The following is a 27,038-nucleotide window of genomic DNA, read 5'->3' on the forward strand; positions in this document are numbered from 1 at the left end:
AATGCCGTCTACATTTGAGTAGACTGGAAAATTTCTGAGCTCCTGTTGCTTTTGTTTCCGGTTTCATTTTAATTATATCTTTCTTTATTTGAAAATGAATAACAACACTTCAGAGCAACGACGATTATTCTTTTGATGAAGATTTCAACAGCATAGAAAATGTGTTTGATGGACATATATGGGCGCATGATCGGATTACAAATTAAATTAAGTGCCAAGCTAATTTCCCAAGCAGACACAACACCACCTGCATTCAACAACCATACCATGGTTATAACAGATGAGAAAACGTTCAATGACAACATTGTAAAACACGTGACGCACGTGCCAACTAAATGCCTCGACTTGGATCAAGGAAAGTCATTTAGGAAAACATATGTTTGTGGACACGAAGCAAACGTTAAAATTAAAAAATCATATTCATCGACTATGATCAATCCACTCCTGGGTGAAAGCCTCCCTCCGCCCAAAGCTGTCGCCATTACGTGTGGTTTGCAATGCAAAAAATCCACCCAGCAGCTTCACACAAACTCTTTTTTTTTCCGGTAAAGTCACGTAGGCAAAACATTTAAATAAATTAAATCACAACGTTTTGGAGGCAACACAAGCTTCCGTCTTCAGGTGGAACCGTCACAGCAAAATTACTGTATCAATTACTGTGACGGTTCAACCTGAATAAGGAAGCTTGTGTTGCCTCCGAAACGCCGTGATTTAATTTATTTGAATTTTTTACCTACGTGACTTTACCAAAAAAAACAAAGAGTATGAATCCGTGCAGACACGAAAACTTCAAATCTAGCTTCACACAAGCTGTTTCAGAGCTCCGTCTCCATGGAGGATGTGACCTATTAAGGGTGCTCCCTCTTCCCTTGCATGTAAGCTGAATTTCTTTCACACAACACGTAGCCAACCATGCGAATCGGAGGTGCGGCGGGGGGGGGGGACAAACTAAACACAAAAAGCAGTTCTAAAGAAATTAGTTTGGCAGCCACTCTGTCATTATTCTCAACTACGAGCTTATCGCGTCTTCGAGCCAAAAGTCCTCCCGCCCAAGCCCACTAACTTTTCTGAGCAATCAATACTCTAATTTGCCTATGTTCTCAAAACCATGTGTCCCTCTCACTCTGTATCTCAGTGTAATTCCAAGAATACACCAAACGATGCCTCTTTGCACTATTTTCAGCTTTTGTTTGATGTTCTTTGTCAATGTCCATGTGTCTGATCGATGTCATAGCAGGTACAGTAACATGCACTTATAAAAAAAAGTTTACTCTGAAGGCATGACGATTTCATGAATACGTTCGGTTTTTAAAAAAACTTACTATTTCTTTGTCTATTAGTTTTTTTACAGTTGTGTCTCTCCAACAGATGAAATCAATTGATAAGCGAATTCGTTGTTCATCACTATTGTCTCTCTCATATTTATCCTGGACTTGCACTTTTGAAGTATTACTTTATATTTTTCTTCATTTATTTTACATACCTTTGGTTTGACAATCAATTCTCTGTCAAATAGCTTACAATGTCAACGTTAATACCTTTGGTAAAAGTGCATCTCCTTGTCCGAGTAGCCTTTTGGTACTATCATCATGCAACGTCTGTGTAGCTCTTACATTTTTGAATTTGGGTTTAATTATTTCTATATATTTTCTTCCATTTAAGGGCCCTTGGTATGTAAGAGCTTGAATTGCACGCGACAATTTCCACCACATTAAACTGCTTTCCAGAGCGTACAAAGTTTAGACCATAGTATCGACACTCATTAATAATTTTCCAGAATCTGATTAATAGAACATATGTGGTGATCAATATTAGTAATCCCTTTCCTAAATCTAGTTTGCTCACGTGGTTGGTTGGCCTCTAAAGTACCCATTATTCTATTCCGATTGATCTTTGTGAACAATTTATGTGCTATAAAAAGCGAATGGGTCTCTAATTAATAAAGTCTAATTTACCACCATTTTTAATACCATAATGATGGAAGTAGAATTACGTGATTAAAGCATTTCATTTTTGTATAAACTTTTAATAAATAGATCTTGATTTAAAGCTTTCGTGACTGCAGGAATTAATATTCTTTGGATCTTTCGGTAAAGTCACGTAGATAGGTGAACCTAAGAATTTTAATAAATAGGGCTGCTAATTTTATCCCAACAGTTCGTTCCACTTCTTCGATAATGTCCACCGCCAAACCATCTTACACAATGAATTTTACACGATGAATTCAACAAGTGAAGTGATCACAGGGTAGCGATGGAAGTAGAACTTCAACATAGCCAAAGAGGGGACAAAGCTAATTATAGGTTAGATAACAAGATAGGTAACAATCGAGTCTACGTCAGGAGTCAACCAATTTCTAAGCAACAGATCAAATGCATTTTACATAATGAAATAACTACTATTGTAATGAAGAGTGCATTGAAAGCGGTGGAAAAGGTTGAAAAGGATAAAGGGAATACAGTATATTGAACAACAGAAGACATGTTTATGGCAAGGAGATGAACACAAAGAGGCAGAGATGCGAAACAAAAGTATGAATACGCAGAATCCTGTAATTTGATCAGGTAACAAATGAAAAAAGATCATTGACCAGATAATAGCAAGCAATTGGAGCATGAAAGCAGAAAAACGTTTGCCAAATACCAATTAGCAAACGGTACTTCATATGGAGAACAATGGATATCAGCTTTAGCAAATGATGAATTGCGATACCTTATGAGAAAGTATAAGAAAATGTCAACAAAAGTAGTGAGTTTCAACATGAAAGCCAATGCCTCAAGCACACCTGCTGAACAATAAGGGCACAGACAGCTCAAAATCTGATCCACTCCTGAGTATGTTTTGTGTGCGTATGGCCTCTGGTCCTACTTATTTAAAAAAAACTCTCAAAAGCGTGAGCATTTTTTGGAGTCTAAAATCAGATCAATGTCTTTTAACCAACTACTCTCCATTATTTGGAGTACGCAGAACAATTTGAAATAAAAGATAATTTCGTTATTGTTCAGCCCCATGGCAGATATGGGGGTGTGTGTACACAGGAACTTCCTGATATGGTGGTGAGTTTGATCACGTGACCAGGAAGTTACGATTTAAGGTTCTTTAAGCCATGAGGCAGGGTGTCAGCCATTACACAGAGTACAAAATGGAGGCACAATTAGCGTCTCGGTGAAGATAGGTGCATCTGTTCATTGTGGGTCTTTAAGAAGCATTATCTGTAAGTTCGTTTATGTTCTTGTAATACTGGGAATGCTGTTATAATGTTAGGATTGCCGTTATAATGCTGTAATTGCCTCTCTAATGCTGTTAAATTGTTATGACGAATATGGGGCCGAGCTCACAACGAAGCCTACCACTTGCATTATTGTGAAAGTTATTTTTAGTTGGATAAGTCGAGCCAGACTTGTGCCCATGTAACTTTGATGTGATCTTGAGAGCAAGGATGAAGAAGTATCTTATCCACAGTTCAGTGTTATATGCAGCACTGTACGTTTAGGCTGCAGTATGGTGATTACACAAAGTGACCTTATTTAACACAGTAGCTTATTATCTTGTTGTATAGCTATTCAGTGCTCGTGTAGGTGCCTGGCCCATCCAGGACCTTTTTGTTGAGATTCATGTTATCTAAGACAATGTTATGATGCTGCAGTGTTCATTCATTGCATTGATATTGCAAGTATTAACAGGTGCTGTATTTTGTGCTGTTTTTCCATCAGTTTTACCTCATTTCATTCATTAAATACATTGGAGTCGGATGTTCACCCTGGCTCTGAAGGTTTATTGAATGCGAGGTTATCTACTCGGATAGTGGTGCAACGCAGCGCACAGTGAGGCCGAGACAGTTAATTTCAAATAGCAGCACACCAGACAATCAATTACCAGGTTTCCTTCTTTGGTTCTTTCGGTGAAGTCACGTATAAAGATAAAATAATAAATTAAATAATAGCATACGACGTTTCGATTGCAACACAAGCAATCATCATCAGGTATAATGAAATAGCGACATAAAATCTAACCAGAAAGCTATAGACAGACATATAAGCAGACAGATATCACCAAGATACATAGAGCGAGCAACACAGGTACAGAGAGGGGTGATCGTCTCTGTGGGGTGGCCTTAAATAGACAAGAGGGGGGCGGAGGCAGCGAGAGGGAGGGGTTAGAGACAAAATTTACATGTCAATGAGTACGAAGAGACGCGTAGAGAAGTACGCAGGCTTAGAGGGAGAAAGAAACACACTAAAATTAAATAACCTAGCAAAGTATCGAAATGTTTTAAAGCAATGAGTGACTTTTACTACATTTAAATAATTTGCATCACACAATGGAGACAGAATACACCTTTCAGCAATATAGCTTTAGCTATCCAAGCAACGTATTGTCTCAACACAAAAAAAAGCCTACGGTATATCCCTCTTGCTCGTAAAAATAAAAAAACCTAAGTAGCAAATTTGTAAAGGACTCGGAATACGAAAAAAATGTATTTCAGCAAAAATTATATTTAGATATCCGCATATCTTAATCCAGATGTATTTTGTCCTCCCCACCACAACTCCACAATCACCCCACCCAGCCTGCCCTACCACTGTAGGCCTTTGCATTCAGCTGCGGGAGAATGATTATAAGCAAGCAATTTTTTATTTACAATCCAAACGGCACACGGCAAGACTTCTTAAAGATAAGGCATCACACACTGGCTAGGCCCTGTAAGCTTGCACTCGCAAAAATTCTAAGCCCCCCCCCATCCATAAAAGAAGGCCACTGTGTGCCGGCCAACACAAACCAGCCCCCCGTTAAGTAATGACAACACAAAAGAAAAGCAGACATGCCTTGAATGATTTTTCGCACCTTAAATTTCCCCAGTATCCACGTTTGCATTTCTTCCTCTAGAAATGTAATTTGTACTCAAAAATTGCAGTTAATTTCCAAGGGCTCTCAATTGCACACTTCATCGGAATAGTTTTGTCCACACTGTGTTAACAGCAATCAAGATGCCTACTGTACGTATGTGAATTCGTGATTTCATTAAAGTAAACACTAAGCCTGCAAACGAGCAAAGTTCTGTTGTGCCAAGTCTAAAGTAAGTGGAAGAAAATTAAGTACCATTTCGTATTGGCCTTATTTTATGGAGGCTTTCTCCTCTGGTGGATGCGGATTTACGCTGCAGACCCCAGCGCTGCGTTGCAACCTCGGATTGGACCCCGCCAGCATAAATCTCTCACTTTCACTACCAAATAAAAGATGTTCCGTACATGAAACGGAGTAATGGAGCAAGGCAACAGACGGTCCCATGTTTACTGTTCTTCCCTTAACATTACTTCAAAGCAAACAACGACTTTGTCAGCTTGAGTAAAGTGTCCATGCAATTAAATTGTTTCTAAACTTGACGTGAAAATGCATTTGAAATCCCCACCACTTAAGGTTCCTGACACCAAAGAGACTTTTCAACATTTTGTGCCATCAATTAGACGAGAGCACTTTCAGCGTATTTTTGCCCCTTCTCTTTTTATTTTCCAGAAGCGACCCGCTTGGGTGGGGCAAAACAAAGCAGCACTATTTTCTTAAACAACAAAAACTCAGACTTAAAACTTTCGTCACTGCAGGAAATCATATTTGCTTTGGTTCTTTCGGTAAAGTCACGTAGATAAAAAAAAGTGAATAACAATATCACCTTTCTTTTATTTTTTTCTATCTACGTGACTTTCCTGAAAGAACCAAAGAATAACAAAAACACGTATTATTACACGTGGCAGTGGTGCACAAGCACTGTTAACAAACGCCAACCACAAAAAACTCACATTCGTCAATAACAATACCATTAAATGGAAAAAACAAATGTACGTATAGATATATTCCGTGACATTTCTAGCGATTGGATGGTCTCTCTGCTATTAAAAAGGGTTGACTGCCCAAACCGTGTTAAAGAATGTTGAGAAAAAAAAACATTCGATTGCATCTACCCTGAAACATTAAAAACTATTTCTGGTAAGCAATTCATGCTGTAGGAATACCCAAAAATATAATGAAAATGTATTCCACTATTCGGAGAACCATTAACACCAGCATGTGGCTGCTGGTCAATTTCTCTTCATCACATTAAATTAATAAACGCATGCGTGCAGCATTTGGGTATCTCAGCATGACTGCATTACACTTATTTATTTAACATTTTTTATGACACATTAAGTGCCACCTGCATTTAGATATTTTCAACACTTCCATAAAATGTGGAAGTAATGTTTTTTTCTCTCAAAAAAATAATATATTTAAAGCATATGGTTACCTCGGAATGGCTGCATGATACTTGTTATTCTTGGTTCTTTCGGTAAAGTCATGTAGAAGGGAAATAATAAATAATATTAATAAATAATAAATATATAAAACAATAAAATTCTGACGACGTTTCGACTGCAACACAAGCAATCGTCATCAGGTGTGAAATCCACAGCACCTGATGATGATTGCTTGTGTTGCAGTCGAAACGTGAGAATTTCATTGTTTTATATTTTTATTTTATTATTTCCCTTCTACGTGTTTTTACCGAAAGAACCAAAAATATGAATCCCTGCAGTCACGAAAGCTTTAAATCAAAAATGATACTTGTTTTTAATTTTTTTTGCCATCGTTTCGTACCACCTGCATCTGTTGCTATTAAAACAGTTCCACGAAACAAAATGGCGATTACTCTTTCCCTCACAAAAATTCGGTAACTGCGTTGGTAGTGGCGTGTCAGTGTATTTAAAAATTAAATTCATGCATCATTAACGGTGCCTTATAACAGAAACACACAGTCGGTGGACGTTCTGGGCAATTGCCACAGAGCTCCTTGCTCTGAAGGTCGATTGCCTGAATTGTCAAACAACTGTAAATGCTTTTATCATGAGAAAGTGTCAATGATGAATGTGTCAAGGTGATTCGGTGTCATGTATATATTCATTGGAAGCATTGGTAGATGCCACTGGAATTTACAATACATTTTTATTTTCGGACGGTAACATTTATCAGACATTATTTTATTAGACGCTCGTTTGAAATAAAATATTTTTTTGGTCGAATTATATTATACACAAAGATAAATGTTTACTTGGCAAAAGGTTTAGTCCGACGTACTAGATTATGTACGTACTGGATTATGGAATCCACCATATACCACAAATATTTCACAAACTTTAAAAAATAGCTTGACAAAAAATAAGGAAGCAACTAAAGAAACATAATTCATGAAATTGCAGTAACATTAGTTTAATAAACATCCCTCTAAAAAAACAGATTTTCTTTCACAAACATAATAAGTTAAGTGGCAGTATGTAAAGAAAAATTGCCGAATAAATTACGTAACAATCACTCGGGAGTTTTTTTTTACCGAATTGCTCGTCAACTAGCAAACAAAAACATTTTTCTCATATACGTGCCACTTTCAATGCAAGTTTCACAGTTCACACAACGTACCGCATGATTTTCTGTGTAATTTAATGCTTGCTATCAAAATACCTTAATTCTAAATGCATTGCTGTCCTGTTTATTTGGTAAATACAAACTGCCTAATAATTACTTTAATTCGATGCATCGGCAATGTACTTTAAACCTTTCTTACAAGATTGTTTACTATGTAATTATTCACTAATTCTCTATAGCAGATATGCATTACATGTACTCTTGACTTTTAATAAAATTGTATTCCATCCTTTCTTTTTTGTATACAATTGTGGTTATAGTGTAAGGGATCCTTGAACAGCCATAATTATGGTAGGAAACACTTCACATACAAAATCACGACTGAAATAATGCACGACTATTATTTGATTTGTAACCACTACCTTTGCAAAAAACAGGTATATTGTAGTCCACTGACTAGTAATAGCATGCAGTTCCTAACTCTGCAGTATTATGAAGGCCTAACACGGCCAACCAAGGCGGATATAATGACATCGGACAGTTTGGCTTCCCTTCAGAGGTAACAAAACTCACTCATCAATAACTCGACCTTAAAAGGAAGAAAAAAAACGACGTTTATGGCAATAACGCTTCTGTATGCATGTATAGGCTAAACTTATTTCGCGCCGTACCTAGCCAACCGTGCTAATCCGAGTATATGGGCGCTTTGGAGAAGAGTTACCAGGCAGTTAACCTTTATTTTAATTATTAGAGTTAATACAGGTGAGCAGCAGCAACACACTTTAAACATGACAGTGGCCTTCAAAAAATACAAAATGGACACCCAAAATTCTAGCCACCGCCTACTCACCCACTGAGGAGGTAAAGGTCGAGGTTACAGCCCTACAATTTCTTTCTCACGCCACTACTAACAGAAGGGCCTCCAACTAGTGGGAGCTCTAAAGACCTCCCAACTAGAGGATACTTGGGCACTCTTCCACAACTTGCCAGAAATATGGCAATAAGTGGGAGTACCCACAATTCACTTCCACACCACATGCGACCTTGTTGATCGACGAGCCGTGGTGAACCCAATTATACTGCTGTATTGCTTCCACTACCGTCCCGAAACAAACAAAAAATCGAATCGGCGTTTAGATTATTTGGCTGCTATAAATATTCACATAAGCCACTTATTTGTGCTCTCATTTGTGGTCAGGTCGCTTCTAGACAAGAACCTAATAGCTGGTAAGTTTTCTTTGTATATATATTTTTCAGTGATTTGCTTTACCTACATTTTGCACACCTATTGAGTTTTTGTACTCTTTGTTGCTGTAATATTCTGGCCCGCCCTTACTGGACATCGGTGAAAAAAAGCTTTATAAGCTCATCGGATTCCTCCAGTGTAAATAAATATTTCCGATTTTTATTGAGTCCAATGTTCCGACCACGACACCAACCACTGGGTAACACTCTGCTCATTTGTGAACGGCGACAAGTCAATGTGTGTAGATACCTGGACTCGGCAGCAAGCAGCTCGTCATAATGGGCAGAACGCTGGTCATCATCTTGGCGGTATCGCAGGACGGTGGCGAAGCCTTTACTCACAAGGGCTTCGGCAATATTCCTGCAAAACATCCCAACGGTCCAAAATCAAACTGGGAAGGGGCGACAATCACAAATAGAAAGTCCAGCGTATAACGGAACAGCGGCCACAACGTTTAAGTTTTGCACGACAGCAAATTACAATAGAATAATTATTGACTTCATAATTGCTATTTGACATTTCATTGCCATACCCGACTAATCACAATTTTTTACCCAATTTTAAAACTGCTCAAAGAGAGACATTCCGTATATTGGTTAGGAAATCCTTTTTATCGTAATTATGATGATAGCACACTCAAGACGTGCACACAGAAGCAATTATTGCGCCAGAATCGCAGCAGCCATTCCACCATCGCTACAGGGTTCACAGAATGGTGATGCTGCAAAGAACATGATGCAATTAGTAATCATCTCATTTGCCTACAAGGGATCAGTTGCCTTGAATTTTTTAAAATGTAAAACACTTTGGAATGGATAATCTCGACAATTTTAAATACATTCTGGAGATGTTAACATTTGCATTTGCGATCACTTGTAATAAAACATAACCATTTTTCGACAATAATAATAAAAATAAAAGGGTCCTGATCAGCGTCAAGCTGTTTGCAACATGTTGGATTTATTAAAAACAATAAACATTACATTTCTTCCTCTGTCTTAGGATGAACACTTAAGATAATTATTTTCACGTGGGTGTCCTTAGTTTCCAGAGACAAATGAAGGACATAAACAAAAGTTATTCCTATCGTTAGTGAGCTTAGCAAGGAAATCATTAACGTGGCAATATATTACCCTTAACAGGCTGCACGTGTCAATGTAGCCTGGGTTGTTGTCACAAGGCAAGAGACATTTTATCTACGAGGGGAAAAAACCCACCATTATTCAAAAAGACAAACTGTAGCCGTTCCCATGTTAGTTACACGATCAGAAATCAATATCCTTGAATGCTACACTCTTGTAAAAATGATTGCTGCATGAACGCATGAACAGTGCAATGCCTCATCGAGGCTGGCTTTTAAGGCACGCATTTGTCTTTTTATTGTCCAATATGCGCAGAAGCACTGTCGAAGGCCTGCTGTGACGTCTGTTCCAACGCAGACGGAGAGGACACCACGTGATGATGTCAAGCCAACGATCCACGGCAAACAAAAATGGGCTTGAATGGATTCACACAGCACGTGTACCATTTCCCCCATCAGTACAAAAGTGTTGCCCTTCTGAAGAAGCCCCCAAAAAAACGGCAACTTTTGTCTAGAAATGATTCATGCGCTCCCAAGCGCAAATGATTTGTAGAGGGTGCCGTTAGCTGACACTTTATTAAAAATTCTACCCATATGGAGGTTTAATTCATCACAGTTAATAATGCATAAACTGAATTTAACCTCTCTGGATATAACAAAGAATCCTAACGGATTAAAAAAAAAGATTGTAACATTTAGGGACCTTTTCAGAGGGTTGGTATGATTTAATCAGGTCACGACTTACGAGCCTCAATAGACTAAGTGATGAATCTCTTATAGGAAGGTGGCCACAGCATGTGAGATAAAATATTCAACGTTTTTTGTATTTATTTCAATTACATTACAGATTTTAAATCTGAACCACAATATTTAAAAATGTGAAAATATTATGAATTTCAAAACTTGCACCAAGGTGGCCATTTTAACACATCTCTAGGATGCAAAATTAATAAACATTTTAATTTAGACCCCATAAAGAGACAATCAAAAGTAACCACCAATTTGGGCATATACATACGAATGAAAATTCTCCTCCGTAAAATGTCCATCAAGCACATGGAATAAATAGGCCAGATGGATTAGCCACAGGACAGGTACCTGAACATTTACGGGTTACACGACACGTTTAAATGTATTTGATGAGTAAACATAAAATTCCAAATAAATAAATAAAAAATAAACTTCACATTGTACATAATTTCTCTGCGAGATTCTGCGCTCAAATGCATGAAGGACAACATTATAATACAAGCTCCATCAGTATCCCACTGGTCAGCAAATTAACTTAAAATGTTCTCGTACTTCGAACTCTTTCAAGGCATTGTAGCTATTACGCATCTGATGCCCCTTATTCCTCAATAACACACTTCCTGCTATAACACTCTCACTTTAAAACCCATGCACAGACGGTCGACAAGTCATGTCTACTACAGATGACCAATCGTGTTTAAAGCATGCTTCATTCTACTTCTTGGTCCACCTGAGATTGAGCTAATTTTAACAAAGAGGACACCCATCGATTCCAAAAGAGTTTGGTTGTAAGACATGTATATACCCATAACTTAACCGACCGCAAGAAATCACCTAGAAAACTTTCTGGAACGGTACAGCTAATCAAACCTGAACACTGTATTATCATCCGAACAAAATTTAATTGCATCATATAGTTCTGATATTCATGAACTGTAAATCGCTCATCCCATGGCCTTTACAAAAACCCTGCATAAGAAATACTTATAAATAAAAGGTGCACTTTCTTCAAAACAGGTTTGCATTATTTCAACCACAGTGCAACAAACGAGGCTCTGTTTTGTATGAACGTGTATAAAATCAGCTCGTGACCACAGTCTATACAAAGGACGGAGCTACGGGGAGGGAAATCTAGCCAAACCCTGGGTACAAACCATCACTGCTGTTCACAGAAAAAGGAGGTTTTAAGTTCCATTACAGCTTTAACAAGAAATGGCATGAACACATAAAAGAATTGGCATGTAGGGAACAGCCTTTGGGCTAATCATTTTAAATGTAGAGAAAGAAGCAATTTTGAGATAGGGGTTCATATCCCTAACTGCCCACAATAATATTACTTAATAATAAGTCAAAGAAAACATTTCAACACACTTCAGTGTCCAATCCTATGGTCTATAATCTGTCTATATAACTTGTGTTTTACTTCAGTACCAGTTAAACACCAAATCGTTATTCTTTGCTCAGAAATAATGTTTTTTTATGAATGTGTTAACGGTTGTAAAAGGGCACCTGCAAAGGTTTTGAGAACAGGATGAATTTATAAAAATGCTTATTCATTATTATTGCTTTGAACATAATACGAAATTTATCAGAAAACGTATCTGGTAAGAGCCTGTCTTACAAGGCCTATCTGACAAGGCCTGAGCACAGGAGGTGCATCTGCCAGTCATATTAGCAAATCAACCCATAGCACCTGGGTTTGTCTTGTGATCTCCTGCCAGTGAGCCTTCGACACTTAACGTCGCCTCAAGATCCACTTAGCCTGGAACAAACGCCGTGGTCACATCACTGCTTCTTAGTGGTGAACAGCGGTGTTTGTTGTCTTACAAGGTTTGCCACCGATTCTTCATGTACATTTTGGAGAGGCCTCGTGCTTCATTTAAAATAATACATTATACAGATTTGACTTAACTATCCATGGACTTTTATAATGGGAAAGCAATTTACTATGAGAAAATTACGTCTCTAGATATCAGGTACATAAAAAACACACACCGGGATATTTAAATGGGGTGGAAAGGTGGTATTGCTGGTTAGCACAATTACATTTTAAACTCAATGACCTGTGTACGATTCCCAGTGATGGATAACATCAGAGGCAAGTGGCATGTAAACTGGTCTTGGAACCCCTTCGCCAACCCACACCGATCAGCGTGAAAACCAATGACCGACATGGGTTGGGGAAGGCCTTCAAAAACCAGCGGTGGATTTACAGATCACTGCAAATTATTCATAAATCATTACATAATTGAGTCATGATATTGGTCGCAAAAGCCAACGTTTTGAACATAAAACAATGGTTATGAAAGTTTTAGTATGCAGGAAGGTTTGTTTAAATGACCAAGAAGCAGGCTCCAAGGTTGTTTCCCATAATTGTTTAAATGTTTGTTAGATAAACATCCCAAATTCCAATAGGACAATTTTACAAAAAAAATATTAAGATGCACCCTGCAATATTGAACCAGCATTAAAGCGTATACATGCATTTATAATCGGCCATGATACATTCACTGCTAAATGAAGGCCTCTCTAATTCGTTGCCATCTCTCATGGCCACAAAAATAGAATAATCCACCCGACACCTGCACACGACCTGACCTCGTTGCTCCATCTCCTTGGTGGACGTACTCTCGGATGTGTTCCATTCCTTGGCCGCCACTGCGTCATTAATCCTAGCCGTCACCCATCCCACATTTTACAAATGTCTCCTCACCAACCCTTTCTTTTCTTCATAGTTTGAATGGGTGCCACAGTGACGAGATGTTAAAAACCTCGCCTGGTATATTCCTTTGGGTCTTTCGGTAAAGCCACGTAGATAGAAGAAAAATTATAATAAACAATAAAAATATCACGACGTTTCGATCACAACACAAGCAATCGTCATCAGGTGAAAACATATAACGGGAGAGCTGCCGAGGCAGGCGTTATAAAGGTTTGAGATGGGTGTAGCCCAAGGGCCATAAGTGAAGTGGGCGGGGCTAGTGATGAAATTTGCATGTCAATGTAAGATCGGAGAGCTGGGCTACCTCCACGACGACGAAGCTGTGGAGGTGGCCATTGTATTGTGAGAGATTAGCATGTCAATGTAAGAAAAACGAACAACACGAAAACCACCGCCACATCGAGGAAAACGAGCAACTGTGGCTGTTACAGAGACATTTAGCCTGTTAATGTAAAGACATTTAACCTGGTGGCTTTACCAAAAACCCAAAGAATATGAATTCCTGCAGTCACGAAAGCTTTAAGTCAAGATCTCGCCTGGTATGTAAGAGATCGTGGGTTCGATCCTGACCCTGACGCCTGTATATTTGGAGTCTGTGCGTCTCTCTCCACGTGGTCAAGTGGATTTTTCTCCGGGTGCTCGGGTTTTTCCCTCCACATTTACAATCAACATGCATTTGGAGTATTTGGCTGCAACACATTTCCACACCATAAGTCACTTCGTTGAGCCATTATTTGTGGCCAGGTCGCTTCTGAAAAAGAGCTACATAGCTCAGTGGGCCTGACCTGGTAAAATAAAAAAATAGAATGGTGCAATTAGCCCGCATATCTTCTCTCCATTCCACGCGTTCCTTTTTCTGTCAATGTAATTCCAAGCATGCATCTCTCTCTCCATGCATACCAATGTGCCTAAAAAAGAACGTTTTTAATCAGCGCTCACTATCCGCTATGACATACACCATGAACTATAATGCATCATTTTGTGAATCAAATCGTGAAATCCAAATCACGAGAATTAATTTGCACCTGCGGAAGAAGCAAAATCTTCCCACCTGCAACCATCGCAGTGGAAATATATTTTGCAACTGCTAATGCCGATGCTTCTTGCTTTAATTACCAAAGAGCTGCTATTATTCAGCAGGTGAAAATCCCTAAGTCATTCCAGCTGAACGTGGAAAGTATAATTTTCTATTCACACCACAGTTGGCATGCAGGTAATGTTTCATCATCGCGTTATCTTTTTTTATGAAAGGCAAATTTTAAATTCAGCGCAAGAGGCTCGAATTCTACATTTTAATTACACCCGCTGAGGTTCACACAAAACTACAGCACGTAAGCACCGAAAAAGTGCAACACCACAACGGTTAATAGCTAAGCCCGTTGCTTTTACAGATACTGCGTAATAGGCAGCCACGAACCTTTTTGTAGTGAACATCTTGTTTCCTTACGATGCTCTTACAGGGGAACATATTGTTCTCAAGAGCACTTCCCAGCTTTTAAAAGTTCCCTGTAGTGGAGGATATGCCTCTACCGTCCGTTTTTTTTTCTTTTGTAAAATAGCAACGAGCCCACGTAGGCGGCGCTCGGTATTTGCGATAGTCTTGACAGCCGTCACCGTGTCCCTTCATCTCCATTATATATGCCACGTATCATGAAACCGTGATATTAAAGGTGTGCAAACTAACACTTACGACTTTATTTTTCGACACCGTTAACCCTTTTGATTTGGCATAAAAGCACAATTTGCATGTATAAAGCATCTCGATACAATGGTATCTCTCAAGAGGCTATGCAGTGACAGGAATATTAGGTGGGAGTTATCATGAAAGGAGGATAAACACAAGGCAGCTGGGCAGCAAGGGAGGGGAGAAAGGGGTCATAATTAATTGATGTGAAGAAGAACGATTGCATACGGTACAGTCAAATTACAACAGAAGACACACAGAGTCGTGTATGGTGCAAATGTTTCAGAGGGATGGCAAAGAACAATAGTGCATGCAGTCTGACTGTCCGTCAGTTTCAATATGCATAACACACACCGTACATATGTTTGATTGCGTATGTATATGAAACATATACACTTTGCACATGAATATAAACACGTGAACTGTGTGTGTGCTCGTTACAAAATATGCTTACTGGCCAAGTACGTCCTCACCATTAACACAACTGGGGAAAAAAGTATAGAATCAATTTTTCACGGCCTTATGTCAATCCATCGCTGGATGAAGGCCTCCCCGATTCTGTGTTGGTTACAGAGGTTGCTTGTTGTTTTGCCACGCTGGTCAGTGGAGCGGGGGAGGGTTGGTGACGGTGGGAAGGGCCCAGGAAAGATGTAATTATCACTCGCCACTGAAGTCGCCATGGTCGGGAGTCGAACTCGAGTGTCTGGGTTCATAGTGCAGTGCGCTTTTCACTGTGCCACTGCTTCCCCCAATATAAAAAAACACCTTAAAACAATGTATAAAATCAGTGGTTATATTCATAAAACGCACCGCATAACCAATATATTTCAAGCACCGCATAATTTTACACAAGCTACACGGTTTGAAATTAAAACCTAAACATGGTTTGAAGCAAAATTAATCGTTTGAACCACTGATAGCTTTCACATTTGTCACTGAGTTAAACACAATACGACCAAATATCAACTTGGCCGAGCTATGTAATCACTGAAGTCAAAGCCCTGGACAATTTTTTGTTCGACTCCTCCGTCACTAGGATTTGATTTATTGCCAAAAACCTCTTGCCCTCTTCCCAACAACAAAAAAACCACCACCCAAAAAACAAGGCTTTTGCACCTTTTCACCGTCTCCTTACACATCATAAATCTTCACACTTATTACACAGCCATTGGTCATCGGGCCAGCCTACTTGCTCCCCCCTAAAGTTCTTCTCCTGAACAGGATTTCCCGATGGAATTGCCACATCACGTTACTCATCAAGCACCCACAGTTGTGAACCGGGGGAACCATGGACAAGGGGGGGGGGCACATATCCCGGAGAAGCATTAAAAAATCGCGACGTCGCCAACACGCGACGGGCACGTGGATTCTACACAGTGTGTTTCAGTTTCACACGTGGTAGGCTTTCGCGACCGATATTATCCATAAGAGGTTTTGTTTTGGGTTAGATCAATTGTGGATAATCGCCAAATACGGCTGGTTCCAGCAAAACGTCGTACTGGAATTGTAAATGTTGTGGGCTTACTCTCGAACACACAGGTGTGCTGAACTAGTAATTAATTGGCATGTTCCGTTTACGAGGCAAACCTTACTAATTGGCTGTGCCAGGTGGTGGTGGGTTTAATGACACATTTATATATTTTCACGATCTAACCCAAAAAAAGCTCTATTATGGATACCTGTGTTTCGTCTTCTCTCTCATATTCGGAAGCCACTGGGAGCTATATGCACTTTAAAATTTCGATTGAAAATTCAATTTATTTAGAACTGACTTTTATGTCTAGTTTGTTGTCCTTCATCCCACACGTTCGTTTTGCGTAGTTGGCTACATGCCATTCAAAAGAAGTTTCACATACGTACATGTGAGCGTGACCAAAAATGAAAAACAAAATCTGCTCTTAAAGACAAATACTAAGCTGAAAGCCAACCCCTCCAAATAACTAAATATTAAAATTCTGAACAGTGTATCCATCAGATTGAAATGTAATACAAATGCTTGTAATGCTTTAATAGATATACATCTCTGTGCAGCATTAAGCACTTTAAAAATAACACCATTTATTTGCCGGTTTAGGCGATGAATATAATACGTGATAATTTCTTGGCAAATGCAACGGCGCGCTCAGCTTTCCGCACTTTTAATTAGGCAGAAATATGAAGCCATCAACAGGGCGGCACTGGGGGTCAAAAGCATCGCTGGTACACACCGAGCTGATGTCGGAAAATTTCTTCACGTGGCAATGCATTTGCACAGCCACAGCCTCGAGGCCAATCATGCGTATGATTGATACATAGCAAACACACTCCTTCCCCCCCCCCATACACGTAGCAGCTCAATATTACCCACAGCCTCCTCTGGAGAGCAGAGCCTGGCCGATGCATTCCTAATGTAAGCAACCAGAAGCCCCAGAAGCCGCGCATCTTGGATAGAAAACTAAAGCCTTGGGGAAACGTTTCAAGAGAAATCTACCCAGCGCATTGCCTTGCCAAATACTCCCACAACGTTTTAACATGCAAGAAGAAACATTCAAGGGAACCCACCTGCACCAAAATCTTAGATTAGATCTACTTCAAAAAGATAAATTAGTCTATTTATGAGTTCCAACTTTCTCTCTTGAATCAATTCTCAAAAAATATTTAGGTCCCACTTTGAATATTCCACAATAATTGAGAGAAACGAGCACTGTGGGGTGATCAAAAGGTACAGGACGGCCGGTTTAATCCGCACACGCAAATCTCCAACGGGAACATGCAATTATTAAATCTACACCGCTAAATAAAAGAGCCAACAATTTTAAAATGCTGCAGCCACCGCAATAGCCAAGGACCCATCTTGCTCCCGGCAGAAGCAAAAGCCGGTGCGGGCTGACTTTCATGGACCACCGAGTGAGGGATTTAAAAACCAACACTGCACAAGGGTGGGTGGGTGGGTGGGGGGGGGGAACGACAACACAACGGAGTCATTGTCGGGAGGGTGCCTATGAACATCGGTCCGTGCGAGCACTCGCACTCCATCGCAGACACTTTATCACAGGTGCTGGGAATGGTCAAGGCAAATTCCAACATAAAGGGGCGTAGTGGCCGAGAGCTGTGTTGCTCCAGCTTCAGAGCTGTGTTGCTGTGCACAATATAAAAGTGAGGGGGGGGCCGTCTGGGGAGGGGGGGTGGGGAAGTGTTGCCGACATGAGAATAATTTATAATTTAAAGTGAGCAATTTAATACAGAAATTTATCTCATTTAGGGAGCAAAATACTTCCACATCATTGTTGCTCAATAATTGGCAGTGCATGTTGAGGCAGTTGTTGTTGTTTACAACGATGATGATGTTGATGATGCCTGGCTCGAGGCACGGAAAATGCCGATCTTTGTCAATTTTTGGCAAAAACTTTTACCCGTGTCGGCTTCCAGCCGAAGATGCTCGCCAGAGCTGTTGCCTGTAACACGCCTTTCAAAACAAAGTTAGCTAAGGATTGCTCATTTATATTACATGAAGAAGGATTGTTGGCCTCAAATGGTGGCTGAGAAAACAACAGGGTTTATCAAATTAGCGCACATCCGTGTTTCTAAAGCTGAAGGTCAGAGCTAAATTGAAGTTAACATCCAGCTGACCGCATAAATCCTGAATGATCCTTAAAGAGCAGTGTCACCATACTTAATTATCTCGCACAGGGAAAGGGCCGCAGAGAAGAGCCAACGCCGCGCTCACAGTTCGCGTGCGACGCAGCACGAGGTCCCCAACGCAGGACTTGCGCTGGAGCGCAGCCGACGGCTGCAAAGAGAATTGGATCCCAGGCCCCCCACTTACACTCCGCCGATTGTAATGGTGGCGCACGTCCGCTCGGTGAAGGCTGGCGTGGAGTCCGTGGCAGCCGACGCAGCCCGAATGTAGTCCACAGAAATGTTCACCTACGCACGCACGCAACAACAGCAGCAGCAGCAGCAGCCCACAGCGGCCACAGCAGAAAGTAGAACACAGTTCATAAAAGTGTGTTTGTGCAGAACATTCTAGGCAGGCTACTTTCAATAACCGAGAAAGATAGTCCACCCACATGCAATAACGTATTATTTTTGGGGGTGCTACTGTGGAGCGCAATTGTCCAAGTGTTTCTGTGTCCCGCTTTATTTCACAATAGTTTTTCATTGTAATACAGACAAGTGATTTACACTGGACAATTCAATAAAGTTTCACTGTGGTTCGATGCATCCCTGCACCAGTGTAAATAACAACAGACACATCCCATGGGTCATGTAAATGTAATTTCTTGATGTAATCTCTTCCTTTTTCAGGATGAATCGTTGTATAGCTGGCAGAATGCTGTGGATTCCTGATGAAAATAGTTCCTCTTGGTGCTGTCAGAATGCTGGGAAAGCCTTTAAAGGTCATTTTTACTCTGAAAATATTGTCCTTAGCGGTTGTCCTTCAGTTTGGGGAGAGAAATGAAAATCCATCGGTGTGACGTTTGGGCTAAAAGATGGGTGGAAGAGGACTGTCTGTGCGCAAATGCATGTTTACAAGCAACCCAAAAGGGCTCCACATAAAAGCCTCCTAGCACTGACCTTGTAGAATTTCAAATTGCCATGAATATCTACAGGACCAACATTTCGATTTTCACAGACCCAAACCTACGTACACCCATAGATATGTTCTGGAATTAAGTGTTTTGTTTAAATGTGCAATTCAAGTTTGTGTCCGTCAGGAGCGTCGGACACCTGTCCAACATAAGCACAATTACACGCTCTTCTTGGCATCATTGAATTAGTCTCATCACTTGACGTATTCTACAAAATGCTGCCAACAGCTCTTGGTGCATGCACTATAAACGCATCAATATTAAGAAGCATTTTCAACCCTTTGTTAATTCACTGCTGGATAAAGACATCATTTTCCGTATTTGTCATTGGGGGCTGTGAACCACGCTTTGCCACACCGGTCAACGCGCGTTGGTGAAGGGAGAGAGCTTCAGAACCAGTTCAAATCTCACTCACAACTGATGTTAGCCAAAGCCGAGAACAGAACTCAGGTCACTGGTTTTATTGCACAATGCACTAGCCAAGGCACCACTGCGCGGCCACTGCTCGTAAGTGCTGCGATTGCATCATAAACGTGGGTTCATGGTCAAATATTCTCAACGCTCGTGTAAAATAAACCAAACAATATTAAAAATGTGTACTTTATAAGGTCCAAGAGGGCACGTACATCTCTTCCAATATCGTGACTAAGGCAGACAACAATCCATTAAAACGTTCTCACATACACAAATTACGTCAACTTTTATATGACATAAAATGTATACTTTTTTTTTTACTCTGTTTAGTAGGCTGCAATAATGTGCAACTTGTTTAAGGAATTGATCAGTGTTATTCAGTTTGTTAATTTCCTAAACGTCTCCAATATAGTTTTGGCAAATAATCCCAAAGACCCGCGTGGCATTGGGAGGCCCTGATCCAGCAGAGCGAGCGACGTACGTACTTAGGAGCCATGCTCAGGGCTCCTTTTTTGCTTCTCGAGCTGAACCGCTCGATAATGAACTGTTGCATTTTTTCGCTGCTTGAAGTCTTTTAATTTTATTACATTACACATGAGACTGAGCACGTGACTTTTTGTTCAATGTATTTTTTTCAAAGCATATTAATTCAAATGACATGGACTTTTACACAATGAGCACAAAAGAGAGTCTCAATGTATTCCACAGGAGTATTATAACCTCAAATGTTTGCTGATAATAGCGCATATGACCAGGATTTCATGCGATTATAATCATCATAAATATTCATACACAAATGGAAGAATTAATCATAAATACATTTCCCAAACCGGCTACCTACCTCCATGCAACTTACTATTTCGGCACCTTCCCAAACGGAGAATTTTAATGACCTTCAGACAGCTGTCTCGAAAAATGTCTAACATTACCAAAATAAATTATTTTCACTCGGCCCACAGATTGACCTACAGATGGGACGAGTGCGCCCAGAAGATAGGCAATTACACAGAAAAATTAAACGCAAACAACAAACACCAAATGTGTTTTGAGGGCTTTATCTACACTGTGCGCGGAACATTTTGTAACTAGAAAAAATATACATAAATATATCATCTTCCTTTTCTTATACAATAAAAAATGTATTAGCATGATGACTAAACAACCATGCATGTTGCTTCACACAATTCCCATTTGGTCTATTAATAAGTACCAAAAAAACAACCAATCATTTCAATACCCATTCATTAATTATACATTCCATGCAATATCTCCATTGCCTTTTTAAAATGCTAGTGGCTTCCCCGCATCCGTATGCAGTCCGTGTCTGTATAATGTATTAATTCAAGATTATTGTTCTTCTTTATGCACACAATCCCAGTGACACCATTGCTACACTAACACGGCTGCTGAAAAATATTCTCCTTGGCCAAACAATTTTATACACTGGATCACAGAATTAATTTTTGCAGTGTCAATGTGTATATTTATCACATCGCACAATCAAAGGTCACTTAATAACTCTAAGGCCACAATATTTATGTTTCCGTATAATCTGTATGGCATAAGCACATTAAAATTGACAAATCGTTTAGGTGTTTTATCAAGGTTTTTTTATGCAAATTGAAACCTGTGTCAGGACGTACGATTTCATCTCTTTCATTTTCAAGATTTTCTGTGTACAGAGCAGCACGAAAAAACGCTGAATCATAATCAAACGATGAATGTTTCAATGTTCGGTATGTTACAAACTCAGTATTTTGATATGCCAAGAGCACTTTAGGCATAATAATGCACCGATATCTTAAGCTGTATTTCATATTAATGCTATCATTAAACAAGACTGGGAATTTTGCCTTTTTTATTTATATGATATTGATAGACGTGAAAGAAAAACGACTGTACGTCAATCTCAATCATCAGGCCATCAATACTCAATTACGCCAACTGTTTGTGCCTTGCTTGGGCTTTGGTGCGTGGAAATACACGGCAGGCGACATAGCCCATAGTAACAACAAACCCACCTGGCACTCTGATGTCACACTATGCATACATTAACCCAGGGAAGCACAGCAAACAACTATTTATTTCAAGACTGCAACAACAAAACTATTTTTTTACTCATTATTTGTCGTATGAAAAAATGCTTACTTCTTCTGCAGCTTGGCACACTCGTTTTAAAAACATTGAAACTGTAAGATAAAACTACATCCACTTGTTTACGCCGGAGGTGTATGAACATAAGATGTGAAATGCGTAACATTTCCAGAAAAGCAATTTTAAAATTCACCAAGATCAGGCTTTAAGCTCTTTCTTTATTGTGAGGCCTCAAAAATGGCATCCCTGGTCCAACCTCCATTTTAAACTCCATTTTAGCCCGATAGCTTATCACTTCCAAACATCTGGATGCATTAACTAACAGCAACTTTCAGCAATAACAATGTTAGCTTGGGAATATTGTACTATAAAAAGGATAATGCAAACACCAGCTCTGAATGCTTATATACGATATTTTAGAGTAATTTTAGTTGAGTGAAATATAGTGCATACATAAATTATACAAATAGAGTTACGGCTAGCCTAGTTAATATACCTGCCAGACAGCTCACCATCCTTGCTCCCCATCTGCCTGCCAAAGTTGTGCCGTTTCATTTTGAGCGAGATTAATTTTCTTGCATTGCGCATATAGCTATTTTCATTTGACATCTCCCTCCGCCCTGATGTGTTGAGTCTGCACTTTGGGGGGGAAATGTCATGGCAGCAGAAAGGTTCTTCAAAGAAAGTTCATTTATTGGTCAATCACCTTGTTAGCAAGGTTGGCAACCAAAATGGGCCTCGCAGCAAAGGCTACAACAATGAAACAAACCAAGGTGACAAAAACGACCAATGTTTTCTCACCATCTGAAAAATGGATGTGGGGTGGTTTTTGGGGGGGTTATGATATGCTGTATGCATACTGTAGACACTCCATAATAGTTTTTTTTGGGTTAGATCGTACAAATATAAATGTGTCGTTAAACCTGCCACCACCTGACAGCCAATTAGTAAGGTTTGTTCACGTAAACAAAACGTGCAAATTCGTTACGAGTTCAGAACACCGCTGTGTTGGAGAGCAAACCCACAACATTTACAATTCGAGTACGACATTTCGCCAGTAATTACAACTAGCATCACGAAGGCGGACAGTCAGAGCTGTAGAGAAATCCTCTTGCTTCGGTCTTAAATAGAGAGGATAAATGTGATGTCATCACTTGTGAGCCAATCAGGTGCGAAGGCCAGGGGGAGGGTTAACGTATTACAATGGACATCCATTACCGGTTGGGTTCTTCATAGGGTAATCAACTTAAATAATGCATGCACGCCATGCCTGTACATCCTGCCGTTTTTGGGTAAAGAAATCGCAATACCTGTAGTCTGCTCACAGGCTGTCCGCCTGATGATGCTAGTTGTAATTACTATTTTGTAATTCCTGGCGAAATGTCGTACTCGAATTGTCAATGTAAATGTAGTGGGTAACAAACCTTACTAATTGGCTGTGTCGGGCGGTGGTGGGTTTAACAACACATTTATATTTACACAATCTGACCCAAAAACCTCGATAAAACTGTACACATACTGTACGTAATGTTCATTTACCCTGGAAAGCCTCACCGAGAGTCTCAAGACAATGTCTTCAGGAGTGCTGCATTGGGACATTTAACAGGCTCCCTTTAACAAGTTGTTTTTACGAAGAAAACACAAGGCACTCGCAGAAAGCCCACGAACACAAGAATATAACTCAAAGGGTACTTAACTTTCGGACCCACGCACACGGGTCACAAACCCGATTTCTGTCCTGCCATATCTAGCTAATTCTGCTTTGAATTTTTTTTTTAAATACGAGCAAAGAATCTGAAATGGCTTATTATAGAATCAAATATTGATATGTAATATTTTGAATCATACATATATAATTACTTTAGGCATTAGCTAAAGGTCATAATATTTTTTCTTGTGGAAGGAAGGAAAGAAGCAATATTTTTCCCACCTTATCTTGCAAGGTATGATAATTTTAATCCAAGGCAAAACGAATCCTGTTGATACTATTCCGGAACTAATTTGAGACTAATTGATAACGCAGCAGTAGCAGCAACTATATTGCACATGTATGTACATGTACTTTTCTATTCTTTCGCAAGACATCTAAAACGCACAAATATCTTCTTCTTTGTTTTAAAGGCCTAAAAGTAGCAGCCTCATTTACTGCACCACCGCTAATGCCAGTTCCCTTTTTAAAGTGCTGATTGGACCAGAATATAATTAGAAGAGGCCAGACTTGAGTAGGAGAAACGTTTGTTATGGTGGCCCCCTGCCAACTCCCAGCTGGTCTTCAGCAGTGTTGATGGATGGCACAGGGCCATGCTGAGCTGCATCTCTTGTTCTCGATATCAGCCTCCATGACACACGTTATACCCCCGTCCATTCCAAACAATGTACTTTAAGCGAAGAGTACTCTAATCTTGTGTGCAAAAAAGTAGAACTTTCGCGGGAAAAAGTGTGGCCAAGCATGCCTGTACGTGATTATACTTTACGACAAAAATACAAAGCTGTCATTCTGACCGTGCATGTTGCACAGTATGGTGCAATTTACCTGTGCATATATATAGCTGCATCTGCAAGTACTGCAGTGCAAGAACGTATCTAAGGTGGGGATATATTGCCGTATGGGATTTACTAATTCGGTGCGCCAAAGTCTTGTGAATATTAACAACCCATAACGGTGTGCGCAGAGTAAATAATTTAGACGTGCTCTGTTAAAATTAGTGTGTTTCAGGGGATGGCACAACAAATGGTAGTGCCGAAGTAAACCATGAGCAAAAACACGGCCTCATCATGCCAAACGAGCAGCAAAACACGCAAGGACTGAGAACCCCCATCCGCTACTGACTTGACACTATTGCAGTAGTCCCCATGACATAAGAGCAGTCTGTTGTTAAGCCACCAAAATGGAGCTCTGACCGAGTAAAAATACAACATACAAAAAAATATTCGGAGCAGGATGAAAGGCGACAAAATAATGTTTTTATTATATATCAATTGGATCAACCTCATCGGAAATAACGTGAGACCGTGGCGGTATTTTGTACAAGTAAAAATGGCAATGTTCAGAGCTGCACACACAGCTCTTCTTACCAGAATAAATCTGAAATTGATTCGCGCTTTTACACTGGCCAGTCGTGATAGGTGGTGTATCCAACCCAATGCAATTCACCAACTGACTTGCAGCTGGTGCTGATTGCACAGACATAACATCTGCTGAAAATAATGTGTCCTACATGACAGCTACCTTGCCCCAGAATAAAACCATGGCTTGTACAATTGTGAGCCCATACAGCCGTATATATAAATATAAATGTAAAAAAGCTGCTTCTTCCACCCCCCCCCCCACAGATCGCACAATGACTGTGAGTTCAAAATGATTGCTGTGTTCATGTACAAGTATGCAGTATACGTAATGGCGCACTACGCACAGGAACACACGGTACCTCTGCTCAGTACATTAGTATGCAAGAAATGTAGCAGACACTTGCCTTCTTTCCAATGAGCTTCTTCCGGAGAAATTCTCGAGCTTCAAACATGTAAGGAATGTCATACAGAGGACGTAGCCTTCTGTTCTTGTCCTGTATTAACAATCACACACATGCAAAAAAGAAAAAAATCTTTATTTATTTATTACAAAATGAGACCATTCATCATACACATACAGGCTGACTGTGGACATGCAGTTTGTGTACAATGTCAATTTGCAGAATATAATTCTGACAATTACTAATCTGATCGAGGCACATTAGCATTAATTTGCAATACACTCGAGAATGACAACTGGCACAAGAAGAGCTTTCAAATAGCGTACACAATCTTACTGTCAGATGTGCTCCGTATTCGCTTAACAATTCACTGAACTTTAATGTCAAGCACTCAGTCTTTGAGCTGAGTAAGTGATCACACAGGTGTGATCTGTTTGCCAAAATGCACCATTATGTTGTTGTCTGCTAAAACAATGCACAAGTGGCCAAAAACGTCAATTCCGAATGACACGAAAAACTGCCAATGCTATTGAACAATCTTTGAACAAAAATTTGCTAAAAACTTTGCAAGTGCCATCAAATACAATTACAATGACACAAATACGCATATCCTCGATAAACAGTGCAACAAAAAATGTTGGTATTTCACACAGAAAAGTAACGATTTTAATATTAAGGTATAATAAATTATAAATAATTTCCTACTGTATTAAAAAAATTGTAATATAAGCAAAATGACCAAATTTTTATTTAGTGAAATGCTACATTTTAAAACAAGATTTATTATTGCCGATAATAACCACATACACTATACACTGACATTTTGTTTAAAGTCACTTAAACTAATTTTTATAAATAACTTAAACTCTTGAAGAGTTAGACATTTTGAAGCAAAAATTTTAATCACCTCCATCAACATGAGTGAAAATAAAATCAGTTAATGCCTCTTATTCAGCTCTGTACAATGCAGCCATACAAAAAAAAACAATTTTCTTTCATCGTTAGCGGAACACCTGATGATTTGCCGAATTTAATGCCGTAATTCAGCAAGTCGGGTGCCCCGAGCATTTGCACTAAAGTCATGCGGAACCGTGACGGTGGAAAACGTGAAGCGGTTGATGCCAAAAAGGCTTCAAAAGGCTTCAGTGAAGCTGCAGTGGCAACAATGGGGGAAAAATGCATTATATTACTCAGAATTTTTTAATTTTAACTGTTTTGCACCTAGATGGCTCCAAGTGGCTTAAATTCCAATGGATTGTCCACTACGAAACATATGACACTGCTTTGTGACGTGGTTAACTTTACAAAAGCCTCAAGCCATCAGGGCATGACACCTCGAGTCAGCAGTGGCCCCTTTACAAGTCATTAGTCAGTCGTGCCAAAGAAGATTAGTTTGTACCTGGATCACCAATTTGGGGGGCAAAGAACTGATGTGGGGGAAGGGGGGGCGCGGGGGGGGGGGTTAAATCACTGGTTCAGTGGTCAGTACACTGTGCTATGAACCCAACGTCCTAACTTTGATTTCCCTGCAGTGGCTAATGCGAGTTGGGGGGGAGGGGGGTGTGGTGGGGGGGGCAGCGAGGGGAAGTGCGGGTTGGGGGGGGAGTTGGGGGG

General features: G+C 39.8%; 1 protein-coding gene across 1 annotated transcript in view; it reads right to left on the minus strand.

Moving 5' to 3' along the window:
- SND1 (staphylococcal nuclease and tudor domain containing 1) overlaps positions 1 to 27,038 on the minus strand; it is a 220,360-nt gene that overhangs the window by 139,385 nt on the left and 53,937 nt on the right. The window contains exons 11-13 of the mRNA XM_078596968.1: positions 25,428 to 25,517; positions 18,681 to 18,781; positions 8,888 to 8,998 (exon numbers count right to left, since the gene is read on the minus strand). Coding sequence (XP_078453094.1) covers positions 8,888 to 8,998; positions 18,681 to 18,781; positions 25,428 to 25,517 — 302 coding nt within the window. The remainder of the gene's footprint in view (positions 1 to 8,887; positions 8,999 to 18,680; positions 18,782 to 25,427; positions 25,518 to 27,038) is intronic.

The sequence above is a fragment of the Lampetra planeri genome, chromosome 8, assembly GCF_965212315.1.
Source record: "Lampetra planeri chromosome 8, kcLamPlan1.2.h2, whole genome shotgun sequence".
Lineage (NCBI taxonomy): Eukaryota > Metazoa > Chordata > Hyperoartia > Petromyzontiformes > Petromyzontidae > Lampetra > Lampetra planeri.